This window comes from Xenopus tropicalis, chromosome 6 (genome assembly GCF_000004195.4).
Source record: "Xenopus tropicalis strain Nigerian chromosome 6, UCB_Xtro_10.0, whole genome shotgun sequence".
NCBI classification, from domain to species: Eukaryota; Metazoa; Chordata; class Amphibia; order Anura; family Pipidae; genus Xenopus; species Xenopus tropicalis.
In genome coordinates this window covers 140,171,502-140,188,526 of record NC_030682.2, presented here as the reverse complement: position 1 = coordinate 140,188,526, position 17,025 = coordinate 140,171,502, and the positions used below count along the sequence as shown (strand labels likewise).

Genomic DNA, 17,025 nt, shown 5'->3' with positions numbered 1-17,025 from the left:
TAAATGTTCCTATGATGACATTTAGATAAAGCAGATCACTGAGCTTGTCATTAACCTTGGTCAGGCTGGGCTTATTCTACCATCATCTGTACTGAGATCTCTATCCTTGCCCTTAGTATTACTTGCTGCATGTCCTTACTTCTACACTTATCTTCTGTAATAAATGTCTAGCTCCAGGCTAACTTATTAAGTGGTTATAGTGTCTTTTTCTCCAACTCCAATAAAACTGCTAGAATGGGGCCACAAGGTGGGACAATGAGGATGCTGGGTTAGTGTTTACCTTCAGTGGTGCTGGTAGAAGTGTGTTGCTGATTGAGAACCCAGGGATGCATAACGTGTAGGGGAATGTCCACTTATCAGGGTGTCCAGTCAACATGGTAACTCATAGCAACTGGGTAGCATTTGTCATTAAAGCAAAGATCTAATTGGTTGCTATGGGTTGCCAAACCATGTTCAAACATTGATCATGTTCCTCAGTATATATACTCAGTACTGTACCTTGATCTGTATGGTGACTTTTTTCAGTTCGTCCTCTTGGTTGACAGTGAGATCATCATCATAGAAAAGCGTGAGAGGGCTACAGTCGTCCTGGAAATGTTTATTGTACTTGGATCTCTGCTTCTTGCCAAGACCATCCTCTATTTGCAGCAACGTGCTTGCCTGCTGCATTGCCGCGTTGGCAGTGGCATTATCGTACACCCTAGGTGGGCAAGAAATGAAACAACCATTATTTTCTACGTAAAGGGACATGTTGGCCACCTGGTTACTGAGCCACCATAATGGGCCTAGGGCAATAACTGATTATTCTGCTTTAAAAATCTTTTTAAAAGTTTTTTACAGCAGTAGAATGTGATGAACCCTCATTGCTGGGCACATACTAAGGGAATGACCATTTTTAGCTGTGGGGGTGGCTGGAGGGTGCCTTATTACATATGTAAAGAAGGTTTGTTGAACTAGGGCCCTCAACAAGAAATGGAGGTCAGTGGATAGTGCTTTATGTAAGGGTTGGTCTCACCATCTTGCCCTGATGTCAACATCTTGCTGTTCTATACCCACTATCCGCGACTCTGCCTACTTACAGCTGCTGCTCTGAGGTGCCCCTATTATGGGTGTGGACACATTCCCCTATTTGAAACCCACTAAAGACAGGACTGCATGTGTATGAAGGGTAATGGCTGACTTAACCCACCATCAAGTAGGAAGTGAGGGGTCACAGATTTAGGATCATAGATTAACATGACAGAGTAAGGTGGCCATTGATTGCTTGACAAACTGTTTGTTCATATATGCATGTGTTGCCTCCCTCAAACTGTCAGTTTAGCTTATCAGTCTGAGAGGTGGTAAGCTTGACCTGGCACACCTATGGCCAAATTGTGTTAATATTCTGTTGATCTTCTGAATATTGGGCAGGATGGGCCAAGAGTCATCAGCATTTGTTACGTATTTTATGGGATAGCTCCCCCCAACTAAGAAGAATGGGAAGGAACCCAAATGAAAGGTTGGATACAGTTCTGGATATCCACACTGCTTCCTAGAGAGGGGTTCACAAAAGGATTACTTCAAGTGCATTGCATTATTGTCTTGGGGTCCACGGCCAAACCTGAACCCCTACACTACTATGGAGGTTCATTGTCACAACATCACATCTATACTGGTCATAGACATGAGTTTTCATGCAGTTTCTGAAAACATATAAATGTCTGAATTGCGGATCTAATGGGACTAGTTATGTTCTACATGGCTGACGGGAGCTTAAGCATCTACTGTTATCACCCCAAGATGGACGAAGGGTGTTATTTGCCCACAATTGAGGCAAGGACCCTATCCCTGCTACTAAAGACAGTATTATTCTATTATATGACCTATGTTATTTCAGCTGACTCTGCCTCCCCTAGACAATGTTTCAGACAATTTTGGCTTCTCCCTATTATCCCTAATTATCCAAATATTCATACTATTAAAAGCACAGGTACCTCTGAAACGTGTCGGCGAGCAGCGCTATCAGCAAGTTAATGCACAGGATGGAGGAAATGCCCAGGAAGGTCCCACAGAGTATATAAGCCATGACTGCATCAGTATTATACATGTCGCTAAAGCCGTAGTCATCGACTAGTGTGATCCGAAATATGACAAACAGCATCTGGTCAACACTCGCCATGTTGGCTACTTTCCCTATATCAGTTAAAAAGGATAAAAAACAGTTAAAAAGTTGCTTAGATTAGATCAGCCTACAACAATCAGATTAATGAATAATTGTTTCTCCTTTTAAAGAGAGCCCTTTTGTACCCATTACTGCTAAACCAGGGGCCCCTCAGCTCTATCTCCATCCTTGGTAACGATTGGCTGCGCCCAAGTGAAGAAGCATAAAGTTGTTTGGCTGTATGCTGCTCACTGGATTCAACACGGAAGCGTCCTGTATTTTACATTGCAAATGGCTGCTATATGTAGGAAGCCATAGAGAGCAGCCTAATGCATCACTACTCACAGAGAAAAAGTTGTTGAAGTTTAAAAGAGAAGGAAAGTCATTTTGACATTTTACTGCTAATAGATTCGCCACATTTGTGCCACCTAGAACGCTATATTTATTCAGCAGAAAGCTTTACTATACTTGAGTAAACAGCCCTAGAAGCTCCCTCTGATAGCAGCTGCCATTTTAGCTTGGTCATGGTAGCTTCCAGCTGCAGCTCTAGCCATTGGTAGGGAGGGGGGAGTGAGTTCTTATGCATTCTTATGAGAGGGAGGAGCAGGAGAGGGAAGGGAGAGGGAGAGAACTGAGCAGACTTGTGCCCCAAACCTGAAGGAGCCCTAAAACAGAGGAAGTCTGATACTGAAGAACATGTTCCCAAAAAGGGAGACAATAAATCCTGTGTTTCTTTTGATAGAGGACTCGCGTGACTCTGTGAGTGCTTATGGCTGTATTTACATAGACCTTTCTCATAAAGCTTACTTAGTTTTTACCTTTCCTTCTCCATTAATCAGTGTTGGACTGAGATGGCAGGGGCCCGCCAGAAATGGCAGGGGCCCTGTACCATGGGCCAACTCTCATAACTTTAATTCCTCCTCTCTTCCCTCAAAATGTTTATTATCTTAGTCTCTTTTCTCTACATAATATACTCTATTCATCCATTTATCAAGCTTCCTTGTTCCCATACAGAAATAGTTAATGACCATGAAATAGGCTAAATAGTTAGAAGCAAGAGGGCTCACTGACACCTGGGCCCACTGGGAGTTTTCCTGGTATCCTGGTGGGCCAGTCCGACACTGCCTTTAATCATAAATATTTTCAACATAAAGAATTTTATTCTTATAAAGGGTGGTTTACTTTTAAGTTAACTTTTAGTATGTTATTGAACGTGCAACTTTGCAATTGGTCTTCGTTATTTTTTATCGTTTTCAAATTATTTGACTTGCTCTTCTACATCATTTCAGCTTCCAAACGGGGGTCACTGCCCCCTGCAGCCAAAAAAACAATTGCTCTTTGAGCTTATAATTATTTTATGATTGTTACTTTTTAATCCTTATCTGTCTAATTAGTCACTCCTTCGTATTCCAGTCTTTCATTCACACCACTGCCTGGTTGCTAGGGTTGCTAAGACCCTAACAAATCCAAAGTGGAGAACTGCTGAACTAAAAACTAAATAACTGAAAAACCACAAAATACAAAATAAAAAACAACGGCATATTGTTTTAGAATAACATTTAAATGGAACAACCCCTTTACATGGAATTGGGTCAGGTGACCAAGTTAAGCTTTGGGCCCCTTCTACCTCGAGGGCAGTATAAACAGATCACAAGTCAGGATTCTTATAGTAATCACACATGATAAAGGAAATCCGTACCTCCGAATATGATCCAGAACGCACAGGCATAAGGAATATAAAATTCTCCATATAAAAACAGGAATTTGACCACGTCTACCATAATTTTTTCCAGCATGACAATGAAAGGACCCAGGAGCCTTTAAGGAGGAAATAAAAATCATTAGACAATTATCCCTCATGGAGAGCACCCTTTCCCCTACACCGACTCCCCCATAACCCATGGATGGATTTTATTTATGGGCAGAATATTGCAGCAATGAAGCCCAATTGACTGCGCAGAGGAACTCGCCGTCGTACTGTGCATGTCGCTTTGTTTTACAGTCAAATTAAAGGTCAACCTTAAACTGTACTGACCGTTGCCAGGGAAACCGATCTGTACCCTTGTCATAAATATTGGATAATTGGTAGAGAAATATTTATTCAGAGTAAATGTTATACTGGCAGCATGAAACCGAAGGACAAATTAACATACACCCATGTAAGCATTACAGACCCCTAGGACATTTGTCTCCCCCTTAGCTAGGAATAAGTAAGGCACCAAAGCACAGCAAATATATATATACATATATATTTATATACAGGTATGGGATCCGTTATCCGGAAACTTGTTATCCAGAAAGTTCAGAATTACAGAATGGCTGTTTCCCATTGACTCCATTATAAGCAAATAATTCTAATTTTTGAAAATTATTTCCTTTTTCTCTGTAATAATAAAACAGTACCTGTACTTGATCCCAACTAAGATATAATTACCCCTTATTGGGGCAGAACAGCCCTATTGGGTTTATTTAATGGTTAAATGATTCCCTTTTCTCTGTAATAATAAAACAGTACCTGTACTTGATCCCAACTAAGATATAATTACCCCTTATTGGGGCAGAACAGCCCTATTGGGTTTATTTAATGGTTAAATGATTCCCTTTTCTCTGTAATAATAAAACAGTACCTGTACTTGATCCCAACTAAGATATAATTACCCCTTATTGGGGGCAGAACAGCCCTATTGGGTTTATTTAATGGTTAAATGATTCCCTTTTCTCTGTAATAATAAAACAGTACCTGTACTTGATCCCAACTAAGATATAATTACCCCTTATTGGGGGCAGAACAGCCCTATTGGGTTTATTTAATGGTTAAATGATTCCCTTTTCTCTGTAATAATAAAACAGTACCTGTACTTGATCCCAACTAAGATATAATTACCCCTTATTGGGGGCAGAACAGCCCTATTGGGTTTATTTAATGGTTAAATGATTCCCTTTTCTCTGTAATAATAAAACAGTACCTGTACTTGATCCCAACTAAGATATAATTACCCCTTATTGGGGGCAGAACAGCCCTATTGGGTTTATTTAATGGTTAAATGATTCCCTTTTCTCTGTAATAATAAAACAGTACCTGTACTTGATCCCAACTAAGATATAGTTACCCCTTATTGGAGGCAAAACAATCCTATTTATTTATCCATTATTTAAATGACTTTTTAGCAGACTTAATGTATGGAGATCCAAATTACAGAAAGATCCCTTACCGAAAACCCCAGGTCCCAAGCATTCTGGATAATAGGTCCCATAACTGCATAACTTTATCAAATTCTGTATATATATATATATATTTTATATATTGCAACAGCTCTTTATCTGCTCTGTGATGTAGAATAGAATAAGGAGTCAGCTTGTCCTTTAATTAGTACAAACTGAGCCAAGGGTAACTAAAAGAGGATATCATGCTGTGGCTGAGGTCCTGAGCTGAAAGACTGGCATTAGTCTAAAACTCTAAAAATCTCAGAAACCACTAACAATGGAACATTATTGTAAATTGCAATAATTGGTAATTGTTCAGGGGAGCACTTCAATTCAATTCATTTCTTACCTGGGTTTAGATCCCCTTTAATAATTTTCCTACTGATGCCCTATCATGTGGGTGAAGGGAAAGATTTGCCGTGCCAAAGCCATAACCCACTTTTTTCAGTGAGCCCCTGTAGATTGGTTTTCTGGTTTTATACCTGCAAACCCTAATGGCTAAAGCTGGGCACACACTATAAGATCCACTCGTTTTAAGAGGTCTTCACCCAATTTGGTCACCAGCATTTGTTCACTGGTCAATGATTGAACCATAATGAGGGTTTAACCCTGTGATCTTTGACCAATGGAACATTCTAACCTGCCTGGTAGATATCTGGATGGTCTTTTAGCCAGATATTGGTTGGGCAGGCCATTGGGAAGGTCTCAAACCTGGGCCAACAACCTGACGACTTGGTCTAGAGGGGCCAGGCCACAAATACAAACAAGTCAGCAATATCTACAGTAGTGTTTCCTAACTAACAGTAAGAGCAGCCATATAGATCTATAAAGTGCATGAAGTTGTTCAGCAGTTGTTGGTGCCGCCCCACAGCAGAGTAGAAACGCTTTTCTAGCTCAGTCGACCCCTCTGGGAGTGAAAGCTCTCACTGTATTATGCATATAACCTACATACAGCTCTATCACTCGCTTGAAAAATCCCCATTTTATGGACAGAAATGAGCTTTGTATAATGTGATCCATCAGAACATCATACATTGTTGTACTAATCTCACAGAAATATTGCTCGTCTTTAGAAAAGAATTCCATAGGAATCAATGGGATATTAAGTATGAATAAATGTGGGACAGTCTGTTTATTTCACCCAATTACAAGTGATATACACTGCTATATGGCCCATTACATTAAATAAATATAGAACAATCAATTTGCTCAATCGATAATTCCTCATACATAATTAGAGAATGCAATATTGATTTATGGGATCATTTCCAATGTAAATGCTTAGCTCAAAGGTTCAGTGCTCTATAGCATTCCTAAGCTTATTGTTTAATACCTGGCTTGGGGCAAGTTTTAGTTGCATAAAGCCATGAGTACTGCCAAACAGAGCCTCCAATAGGCTGCCACTCCACATAGGGGCTACCAAATAGCCAATCACAGCCCTTATTTGGCACCCCAGGATTTTTTTTTTTAATGCTTGTGTTGGTCCCCAACTCTATTTACATATGATAGTGGCTCACTGATAATAAGGTTGGGGACTCCTGGCCAAGACCCAGTTTGATATTTATAAGGGACAGTGCCTTTGTTTAACCCTACCGGATAGCTCTTGCGTGTTTCATTAGGCGGAGCCAGAGGAAAATGATGGTCACGGCGAATATCCGCACATGGTTCGTGTGTATGGCGGTATTGTTCTGAATGGTGACGTCAGCGATATGGGTCACGGACACTGCCAGGAGCAGAAAATACACTATCCAGTCAAATATATTCCTAGGGGCAAATAAGATGCAGGTTACATTATAGAATAGAGACCATTGCGTTGTATTTCTACTTTGAAATAACAAAAACCAATATTTTCTTGATAAAGAATAAAGAAACAATCTTCTATGACTAAAACAATCATTTGATGTATCACATGATTCACATCTATAGACCGGGTGTTGGGGGATAGGCGCCCTCTCGAGATATCGCCATAAGATCTCCAAACCATGTACTCCATTTGTTTATTAATACCTCTCCTATGAGAAATAGAGCTTAGAAGGCAACATGTTTTGATAGTCAAGGTTCCATATTTCCATATTTAACTGCTTTAACCTGCTTTAGTGCAGATTCGATAATAAAAGGTACAATGTTTGCTAGGGGTCTAGTTACCCATAGCAACCAAAATGCAGGTAACATTAACAAGCATCTGACTGGAAGCCATGGGTTCAATAAAACCCCTAAATCTTCTGTTTGCTACCCTCAACTAAAAGAATGTAACAAAGGGAAGCAAAACCTTCACTTTTCTCAAGTTCCAGCAAATATTCTAGGTTTCTTCTTCTACTAAAGACTTGATCCATCATGACATCACTTGCCTGGGGGCCAGTCAGAATGAAAAGAGAGAAAATGGCCGTCATTTCTATAGGCTTCTCTCTGGTACCTCATTATTGTTCAACCAACCCAACTCAAGATCATGTAACACGCTCGAAGCAGCAGGATCATGACTTAATGACACTGCAGAATGAGACAAAGGATAGAGCCTTGGGCAGATCTCAGTTAAAGGTAAAATATTCCATATACTTCAGTATGCCTGTGCTTAAAGGGTACTCAATTTATTAAAGAGCCCCACACAACACAGAAACCCCTAATATCCCTATCCCTGTAATCTGTTCCTTCAAAATGTAGGAATAAATACCATTTTATATGCTGAAATCCAGCTGCAAAACAGTTCTTCTCTTTCTATATCATTTGAAATCCTGGCAGGGGAGGAGGGACCAAAACACTGATGTTACACATTGTAACAACTTCTCCACAGCTTACAGACAGCATGCAGGAACTACATAACCCACAATGCATTGCACTGGGATGTTCCTTTCCTTATTGACATCACGTGTGCAGCAGGGAATTGTGGGATTGGGAGGAGGCAGGCTGAAGGCTGGCTGAGGACAGGCGACTACTGTTACATTTATTTGAGTCACAAAGTAGTCAGCCAGATCAGCAGGGGAACAGGGGGCGGGGCTTAGGGAACTGTTCCAAACCAGATTATTAATTTAATTATTCAAAATCATAAAAAGGCTGCATATATTTTAATTGATGTATATTGCAAAGTTGCTTGAAATTATGTTTATGTTTGCTTATAAGAAGTCCGAAAGTGATATGGAAAGCTCATTGTCTTAACCAGGATTTTCTTTTATATTGACACAATGGCAAAAATCACAGCATCTGCATTTCTCTTCCCCTTAACTGCCCCTCACTCCTCTGCTTCCTGTCCCTCCCACACTCCGCCTCTCACCTCACTTCCTCTTCCTTTTCCTCTGCATCAACCCTCAACAACTTTATTAACACATAACACTAATAACAACAGGAGTTCCCCAACAGTCCCCTAACAAGCTCTCTAGTACTAATTCAATTCATTAAACCAATTATACTGCTCAAAAACTATAGGAAAAACATACTAAAGATTATGTGGTCCCTTGAAACAGTTTGGGGGAATTACAGTTTGCCTTAAGTCCTAAACTTGATTTATATCCATCCCATGTATGTTTGAATTCCTTTACTGAATTAAATATATATTTATCTAGGGTTACCAGGGTAATATGTGCCTGAGGGTATCAAGTGCATTTTGCAGAGGATTAAGCTGCCTGTACCAGTCTATAGCAAATCCCCAATTCACTAATGAAGCAGGTTAAGGCAATGTGTGGAACAGAGCCAGTGAGTGAGTCACGGGGGCACAAATACGGATAATACATCCAGAGAAAGTAAATTCAAAACAGACACAAAGGAAACATATCTTTACTTGGAAGCGAGCGAATGTCTAACTCGGCCCAGTGAGTAAAGGCAAAGGCATAATGGCTCATCAGAACCTAATTAGATTGAGACCTGAGGGACATGTCTTATTGAATGAGAAGAGTTTAATGGGCCCAGTGGCCTTTCTTCTCCCTCTATTCTTAAATGGTTTATAATTGAGAACTTGGGTTGTGGATTAACCTACTAGGCTGCACAATAGTTCTCCTGTGGGCTTGTGGCTCTGCAATGAGCAGCGGCGACATGCTCTGCCATCTTTATTTACAGCTTGAAGAGCAGAACAGAGCTTTGTATCAGGCTTACACGGGAGAAAATAACTTGTGGTTTTGAAGTGTGGGAATGGTTGGATTTATAGCCAAATCTAGGGCTGAATTACAAAGTGCTAAAATGGTTACTAAATATAAAACTCTAAGTTAGGTACTTGTTCCAATACATGGCCACTAGCAACCTGCAAGTACGGGGGCAAATGGAAGTAAGGAATCTCTGCAATTAACCCTGATTTTCAGCATTTTGGTAAAAAAAAAAAAAGCTGAATTGTGGGTAAAAAACATGTTGATTTGCACTTTGCACAATGAGCCCTTTTCTCTCTTAATGCCATGCTTGATTTGTTCACCTTCAAATTAATTTTTTGTATGATGTAGAGAGTCATATTCTGATGCAATTTGCAATTGGGCTTTTTTTTATAATGTGTGATTTTTTTAATTATTTAGCTTTTTACATAGCAGCTTTCCAGTGTGGAATTTCAGCAGCCATCTGGTTACTAAGGTTCAAATTACCCTATCAACCAGTCCTTGATATAAATGAGAAACTGGAAATTGAATAGGAGAGGGCCAGAGTTAGCTATTCTATAACATAGTAACTGTAAACTTAATGGTGAACAACCCCATTACTAGAGGAAGCATTATCTATATTATTATTCTACTATTATATTGGCCTTACAACCCAGCCAATAAATGGACTTACAGTACCATTGACCACATATATATTAGTCCCACTTGGAGCTGGCCAAATTATATGATGCAGCTGGATTAGAATGTCCTTGCAGAAGTACCACCTGTGCATTTTTGGATGAATCTATCAGCAAATATGTCAAATCAGGTCATTGTTTAGCATCATATTTTCATCCTGACTAATCAGTTTTGGCTGGTTTAAATGCCAGTATCCAAAACTGAAATGACCCTAATGAAGTAGACATGGAAAGTGAGCGCCTGGGGACATATCCATGCCTTGTGGTTCTGCTGGATTTCCTACCGTCGTTGATGCCCACATATGACTCAAAACATCCACAAGGTAAAAATTGGCTAAATAACCTATGAAGTCACCAGTCACTTTGGCACAAAGTAATTATATATTTTACAAGCAATCTATTCTAATACTTATAAAAATGAAATAGCAGTTTTTAAGCCAATAGAGTATATGGGCCGATACATTAGGAGCGTGGCAATATCGTACCCACACTGTGCCCAAGTGAAGGGTAGCAGGATAGCCCTGCTTGGCTGCACAAAATTGTGACACTCAATAATCCCCCAAATAAAACCACAGATACTAGCAAATAATAACACATATGTGCCTAACAAGTAATACAATTAATGGCAAATATTATTTCAGAATATTGTGAATCACTGCAGCAAGCAAGCACAGCCATGAAAGTTTAATGTGATGAAACGAGAAGGGACAGAATAAAGCAAAACTAATGAGAAGACTAATAGGGACATTGATAAGCTATGGCAGCAGGATCCGTGCCAGCTCAGGAAGTCAAACGAGGAGACAAGAGGAAGGGGAACATTTATTTGAAAAATCAGGGAACTAACAGAGTTTGGGGACATTGAGCAGAAAGGGCATAATCAGTTATTAAAGTTGAGGTTGGACAGAAGGAAAGGAAAAGGCATGGACAGTCTTAATAAATGCAGCGTTGGGCAGCCTGAGACCTTCATGGTATTCTTGAAATACAACTCCCAGCACTCCCTGACATCCTTCAGTACTGAGCTAAATGCTGTGATTTGTAGCTCAACAACAGCTGTAGGTTGCACAGCCCTGAATTATTGATAATCACTAGAGGAAAACAATGTTATACATTTATTTATAATCCACTGGCTGTGCAACAAATGGCAGCTGTAGTTGGTCATAGCATTTGAAAAGGAAGGGCAATGTAGGAGTTGAATAGGAGTTTCTTCTGCATTTATTGGTACAAACCAATAATAGTGATAAATGGTGCCACTGGCTGTGCTTGACCAGTCAACTCTCTAACTGCCCAGCCTCTCCCTTATTAAGGAGGCACTATGAGAGGAATATATATACTCCTTACAGTGGGTAATTAAAAGACAAGGCAGAAGCTACACTTGTCCAATATATATATATATATATATATATATACTGCAGAAAAGATACCCCGCACTCACAGGACTTATGGACTCTTTCTTGTTCTCTCATTTACCTTACACAGTTATTTTGTACACTCCCACTTGATGATGTCATACTGGTTTTTTGGCGCCATTTTTTTGGGTTTAATTGGGGGATTTGTTTGACACTGAGTCACTTTGAGAAAGGCTGCTGCGCCAGCCGAAACGTTAGTTGTTTGACCAATAAATTATTTCTTTATTTTCATAAGTCCTGTGAGTGCGGGGTATCTTTTCTGCAGTATCTTTACTTTAAATTCTGCACCCAGGCATCCTAAACCCTGCTGATACGTGAGTGCCTGATCCATTTGGACTTTATATATATATATATATATATATATATATATATATATATATATATATATATAAGCCATGGCATTACTATGTGACTTGAAATATACTCATTGCTCATGGTAGGGGATATGTTGTGCCATAGAAATATCTTAGTATTGTCTGTTTAGCCATTTGCTTCCATTGTGAAATACAATAAAGGCAAGGCTGGGCAGAGTTAATGGCAGAGGAAGCCTCCAAGCACTAAATCACTCAGACAGGAATACAGCGAGGATCTTTTGCGGCAGATATTCCATGCATATGATTCAGAAGGGAATGTGTATGCTCGGCACATCAATGCTATAAAGCCCATGTCTGTGGGCTCCCCCCGGGGAGGTGCTGCAGCTGCACCGCCATTGTATCAAGGCTTCTGTATTTAGAATTCACACAGCAAGGCTGACGTACCAGAAATCTCTGAAGTAACCGGAATTCACTTTATGTAGGTCTTCTATTCCTTTCTGCAGGTATTCCTTTTCCTGAAAGAAATATATTCCTTCTTAATGTATCAAGTTTTGCTAATAAAAACATGGCTGGGCAGATATAGAAACAGAAAGGAAGGCTGTAATATATTTTCTTATATTTCAGAAATGTATATTTTTTGTATTGTTTCAGAAATGTTCCCCGCCTCATGGTGGCCTTCCAGGAATTTCCAGCAAGTTAACATTTACCCATAAATCTCAATCTGTCTGACCTTTCAATTGTTCCCACATCCATTAGTGGGGCAGCCCCACAGTTTTGTAATCCTAGGCACTAAACATATCACTTTATATTGAATATTCCCTCTACATATTTGCATTTACACATACGAATAGAAGCAGCTGTAACACAAGGGTCTGGTGGGCCAACTCTCCATAAGCACAAAACAAAAAATATACCTCTGGCCACATCGGATGGCAATATTTCAGGTCTTTTTCAAGCTCTTTCTTCCGCCATTCTTTCCAACGTTTCATTCTTTTCTTGGCTTGATAAATCTCCTTAAATTCTTCTAAGATCTGATAGAGAGTGAGTCCCAGCGCTATAATAATCAGGACAATTCTCCAACAGTCCTATAATGAAGAAGCCGGAGGGACACAGAAAGCTGTATTATGCAATAAAGAAGACTCTTTAAGCATTTATTCATGAAGGTATATATCTTCCCTATAAAACAGGGTTTTGTACTTTTTTTTGGATGGGGTCAATATTAATTCTGTACGTCAGGATTAATTATGCTCCTTTCTGTATCCACTCTGTGTTAGTTTTATATTGGGGTGTCTGGGGTCCACTGGGGCTCCCACTTTAAGGGCCCAGCACCATTACCCCTGTGGTGAATCCCCCCCATGTACGAAGTTCCCCTCAATGCCCTATTGCAAATCTAATGTCTTCTGCTGCTCATAAATGATGGGTGGGCAGAGACCCCAGCCAGCAGGAAGGGTGGGCACACAGATCTCAGCTAGGTAGCAGTTCTGGGCTATGGCTCACCAGATTTTTTCCCAGTGTCCCACCGGCCCAGTGTAACCCTGAGGGATATTCCCAAACTTCATGTTTAAAACAGAAAATTTAGCATGTTTCTTGGGAGAATCCCATATAGTCAATACCCAGACCCAAAACTGCCCAAGAGGGGTAATGGGGCAGCATGTGTTAGTGGGTTTTGCCACGCCTGGCAGCAGAAGACTACACTGAATTAATGATAATCATGATAGTCCACCCTGCACAGTATGGTGGTTCCTATCTGGGCCTCAACCTACTAATAAGGAACCCAAGCTCAGATGGTTTCCCAGTCTTTGTGCTCCGGTAAAGACTTCGCTGAAGATGTATGAATGTTCTCCATTCAGTTACAGCCTGTTGTATAGTATTAACGGATTTAGGGTTAAATATAGGGTTCCAAAAACTGATATGTTATACTACATGGCAAACTTGTGTTTGTCTGAGGGAAAGAAAATGGATACTAAATATCATCCTTATCATACTATGTGACTGCTACACAGTCATTGTTATAGCTGATGAAGAATCTGGGTATTTTCCATGGCACTGTGCATTGGAAGAAAGCAAAACTATGGCATGGAAATATGACTGACCAAAAAGGAATGCAGTTTAAATGCAATCTCCAAATATGTTTAGGTTTATTAAAAAATGTCATCAATATATCTACAAGTACTATGCACTGAGCTGGGATAACACCAAAGGGCAATTAGAATAATATGTGATGGCTCAGGGAACAGATTCTAAATGTATGTACTACTGTGGCCTGCAAACTTAATAACAGGTTCAGCTTGCTCAGGTATTCATACAAAGACACATCTTAGCCACTTATATTTAGCATCTGAATAGGGCATTGCATTACAAACCGCAAGTTCCCCTTGAGCAATAGAAAACAATTATTAAAGAAGATATATATTCAGGACTTTCCAAGTTGTTCAGCTCTGTAAAAGTGACTCCCCTCTCAGAGAAACTCTGTGGCAGAAGTGCATTTACCACAAGTTGCACCTACTTCTGGAAACTTGTATGGGACTTCCTCTGTTCTTGGCAGCGAGGATGCGATTCCCAGGGCCGTCCAAGACAGGATCAAAATGAGGTTTAATGTCAGCATTAAGGCAACATACTTTCTGCAAAAGGAATGATACGCAGAACCCCATTATATCTGGGTGTGTTTGGTAAACGAGTTTTTAACATTCAGATGAATGAGATATTGAGATATCAAATTGTACCTGCCAAATAACTTCCATTTGACTTCAATGAGTTTCTGGATAACAGGGTGCATGATGATGTCTAGCTGACGGTTCTGAACAATCATTTCCAGCTAAAACAGGAAAAACAGAGTTAGTCACGGAAAAGATTTCACATCCATCGTTGGCAAGGCAGTGTTAGGGCCCACGCTTTCTGTTACTTACTATAGAGATAAGACTTGCATTAAAAGATCTAACAAAATAAACCCTGCCCACGTGGCTGCTAAGCCTTTCATACTGTAACACACTGCTACCTTGGGGCCAGACTGTAGAGCTGTAAGGGTTTTGCTATGACCCAGGAAAAGAGACTTACTTCCCATCTATATTGAGGACCCCCCTATATGCTTCCAAATAACTAGGGGGCTGTGAGTGAGAAAGGCACATCATTTTCTAGTCCCCTAAACAGGCATTATGACACTAGTGTTGAAACATCAATCATTTATCAACAAATGGACACATTTACCCATGGCCAGTAACCCATAGCAACCAATCAAATTGTTGGATTCATTGGTCTACCTGCAGCCGGCTGAAAAAAGCCAATTACCGATTGGTTGCTTTGGGTTACTGCCCATGGGCAAAATTGCCCAGTGTTGATAAATGAGCCCTGTTGTTTCATCTTTAGACTTGCTCACAACCTCCCTACCCATTGCTCTGCCTACATGAGCTCAGCAGATACAAGTTTATAGCCCTCAAGGGATTAAAGGGAACCCTGGAATAGAGATTCATATTCATCTTTCACTGGCACTTACTGGAGATTTGGCTTGTGATCCCTGGAAGTCTAGATAGAAAGAGAAAAGGCACTGATCAGAATTAATAAGGTATTGTAGGGACCCATAGGGTTAAGCTCCCTATGGTGTTATCCCCTATCTTTATCTTATCTGTGCTGTTATAGGGCAGAGCCCTCTACACTCAGATTACAGTTATTAGGCTACCCCCTATAGGTTTAGCCAGGTTGACCAGTCCCCTTGCAGACTATATAGTGTTTTGCACAAGGAAGTGTCTTCCTCTTTGGCTGCTGTTGTCTAAAGGCTGCACGTCACTGAGCCTGAGGCATTTGGCCCCAGTAAGGAGAACCTGCCAATTTGTAAGTCGGGGACAGGGCCCAGTGAATGAGATCAAGCCAGCACAGTCAGTTATATGTAATAGCACCCTCTAGGAGTGGTGAGCATAGTCAGCTTATTTAGTAAGGGCAGCACTGGCCCCATCAAAGGAGACTGTAAGGGTTTAGTCTAACCCAGGCTTTGTATGCCTTGCTGTAGGGACCACAGTTAAGGATAAGTTAAGGGCAGTTCCTTACCCTGAACCATAGTTGGCTGGAAGGGATCCGTTCCAGTAAAGGGCATCCTTTCCTGAGCATACAGCTAATACTCTGTATATCCTTCAAGTGGGCTATACTGTTTCCTTAAGTGTCACATCTGCTGTTTCCATTGTGACCAAGTTCTATACTGCTGTGACTGTGAGTATATACCCTGCTGCACTATTCCATATGTGCCTTTGTCCAATAAAGTATTATCCAGTTAACTGCAAGAGCTCCTGGCGTCCTATCACTTATTATATTGCACAACACCAGTGTGGGTTGTAGTTCAGCAACACCATCTAGCCCCTGACATAGCTCCCATATAGCGGAGGCCCATCCTGGGAAAGGGGGTTGCTGTAACACGTGCTCTAATGTCTAACTAGCCTGGGAATAATACCCCTATTAAGCCAAACAAGTGTTACAGTATATTTATTATGTTCTTATTTACTTTAGAGCATATCCCTTTGCATTCAAAGGAGCATGAACTATTTTGATGAAGGTTGGGGGCTTGAAAAATCTGACCCCTGGTAGCATGTATAGCAGACCCCTCATTACCTTGGAAAATATTCCCTCTTTAAGCTGATGGCATAGGTGGCGCTACACAACCTGGCACATTTTGCATAGATGAAAAGCAACACAAACCACTTCCTGCAGCTCCCATTCAGTTCTGGGAGTTTTTTAGCAAAAAATGTTCTTTGGACGTGGTTTTTGAGATTTTTCAGTTACCCAAAATGCGTCACACTGAGAAACATCATGTATGCCATAGCTCTGTGACCTGTAACGCCTGCAAAATCATGGGTTATACCTCTTGTGGGCCCCCATTACCCAAACCTCCAACAACCTCCCCCGTAGTTGCTGGGCCTCTGCCCCCTACTGTTACACCACTGGTATCTTCCCATTCTTGGGCAAATTAACCTAATATCTAACTTATTATGTAGTGTCTGTAAATATCCAAAGGTATATGGCATGGCCACACAAAGGCCAATTCAAGAAGGTAAGGCATATATTTAGTATCACAGGGCTCCTGTATATATTTCCATCTACACCAGCCATAAGCCAAACTTGCCTTTAGCCCACAACATATGAACTGGTGACTTAACCTAAAAAACATAAAAAGGGCAGGTGCTTTGATATACAAAATTAATTATGAGAATGTTATGTGCAGTTTCCAGGTAACTC

General features: G+C 40.5%; 1 protein-coding gene across 7 annotated transcripts in view; it reads right to left on the bottom strand.

The window, feature by feature from the left end:
* Window positions 1-17,025, bottom strand: part of cat2 (calcium transporter 2) — a 70,490-nt gene that overhangs the window by 13,541 nt on the left and 39,924 nt on the right. For all 7 annotated transcript variants that reach the window (XM_031903536.1, XM_031903532.1, XM_031903534.1 and 4 more), the window contains 9 exons: window positions 15,299-15,327; window positions 14,532-14,623; window positions 14,315-14,429; window positions 12,723-12,893; window positions 12,253-12,323; window positions 6,938-7,108; window positions 3,840-3,958; window positions 1,974-2,172; window positions 499-700 (listed from right to left, as the gene is read on the bottom strand). In XM_031903536.1, the coding sequence (XP_031759396.1) occupies window positions 499-700; window positions 1,974-2,172; window positions 3,840-3,958; window positions 6,938-7,108; window positions 12,253-12,323; window positions 12,723-12,893; window positions 14,315-14,429; window positions 14,532-14,623; window positions 15,299-15,327 (1,169 nt within the window). The remainder of the gene's footprint in view (window positions 1-498; window positions 701-1,973; window positions 2,173-3,839; window positions 3,959-6,937; window positions 7,109-12,252; window positions 12,324-12,722; window positions 12,894-14,314; window positions 14,430-14,531; window positions 14,624-15,298; window positions 15,328-17,025) is intronic.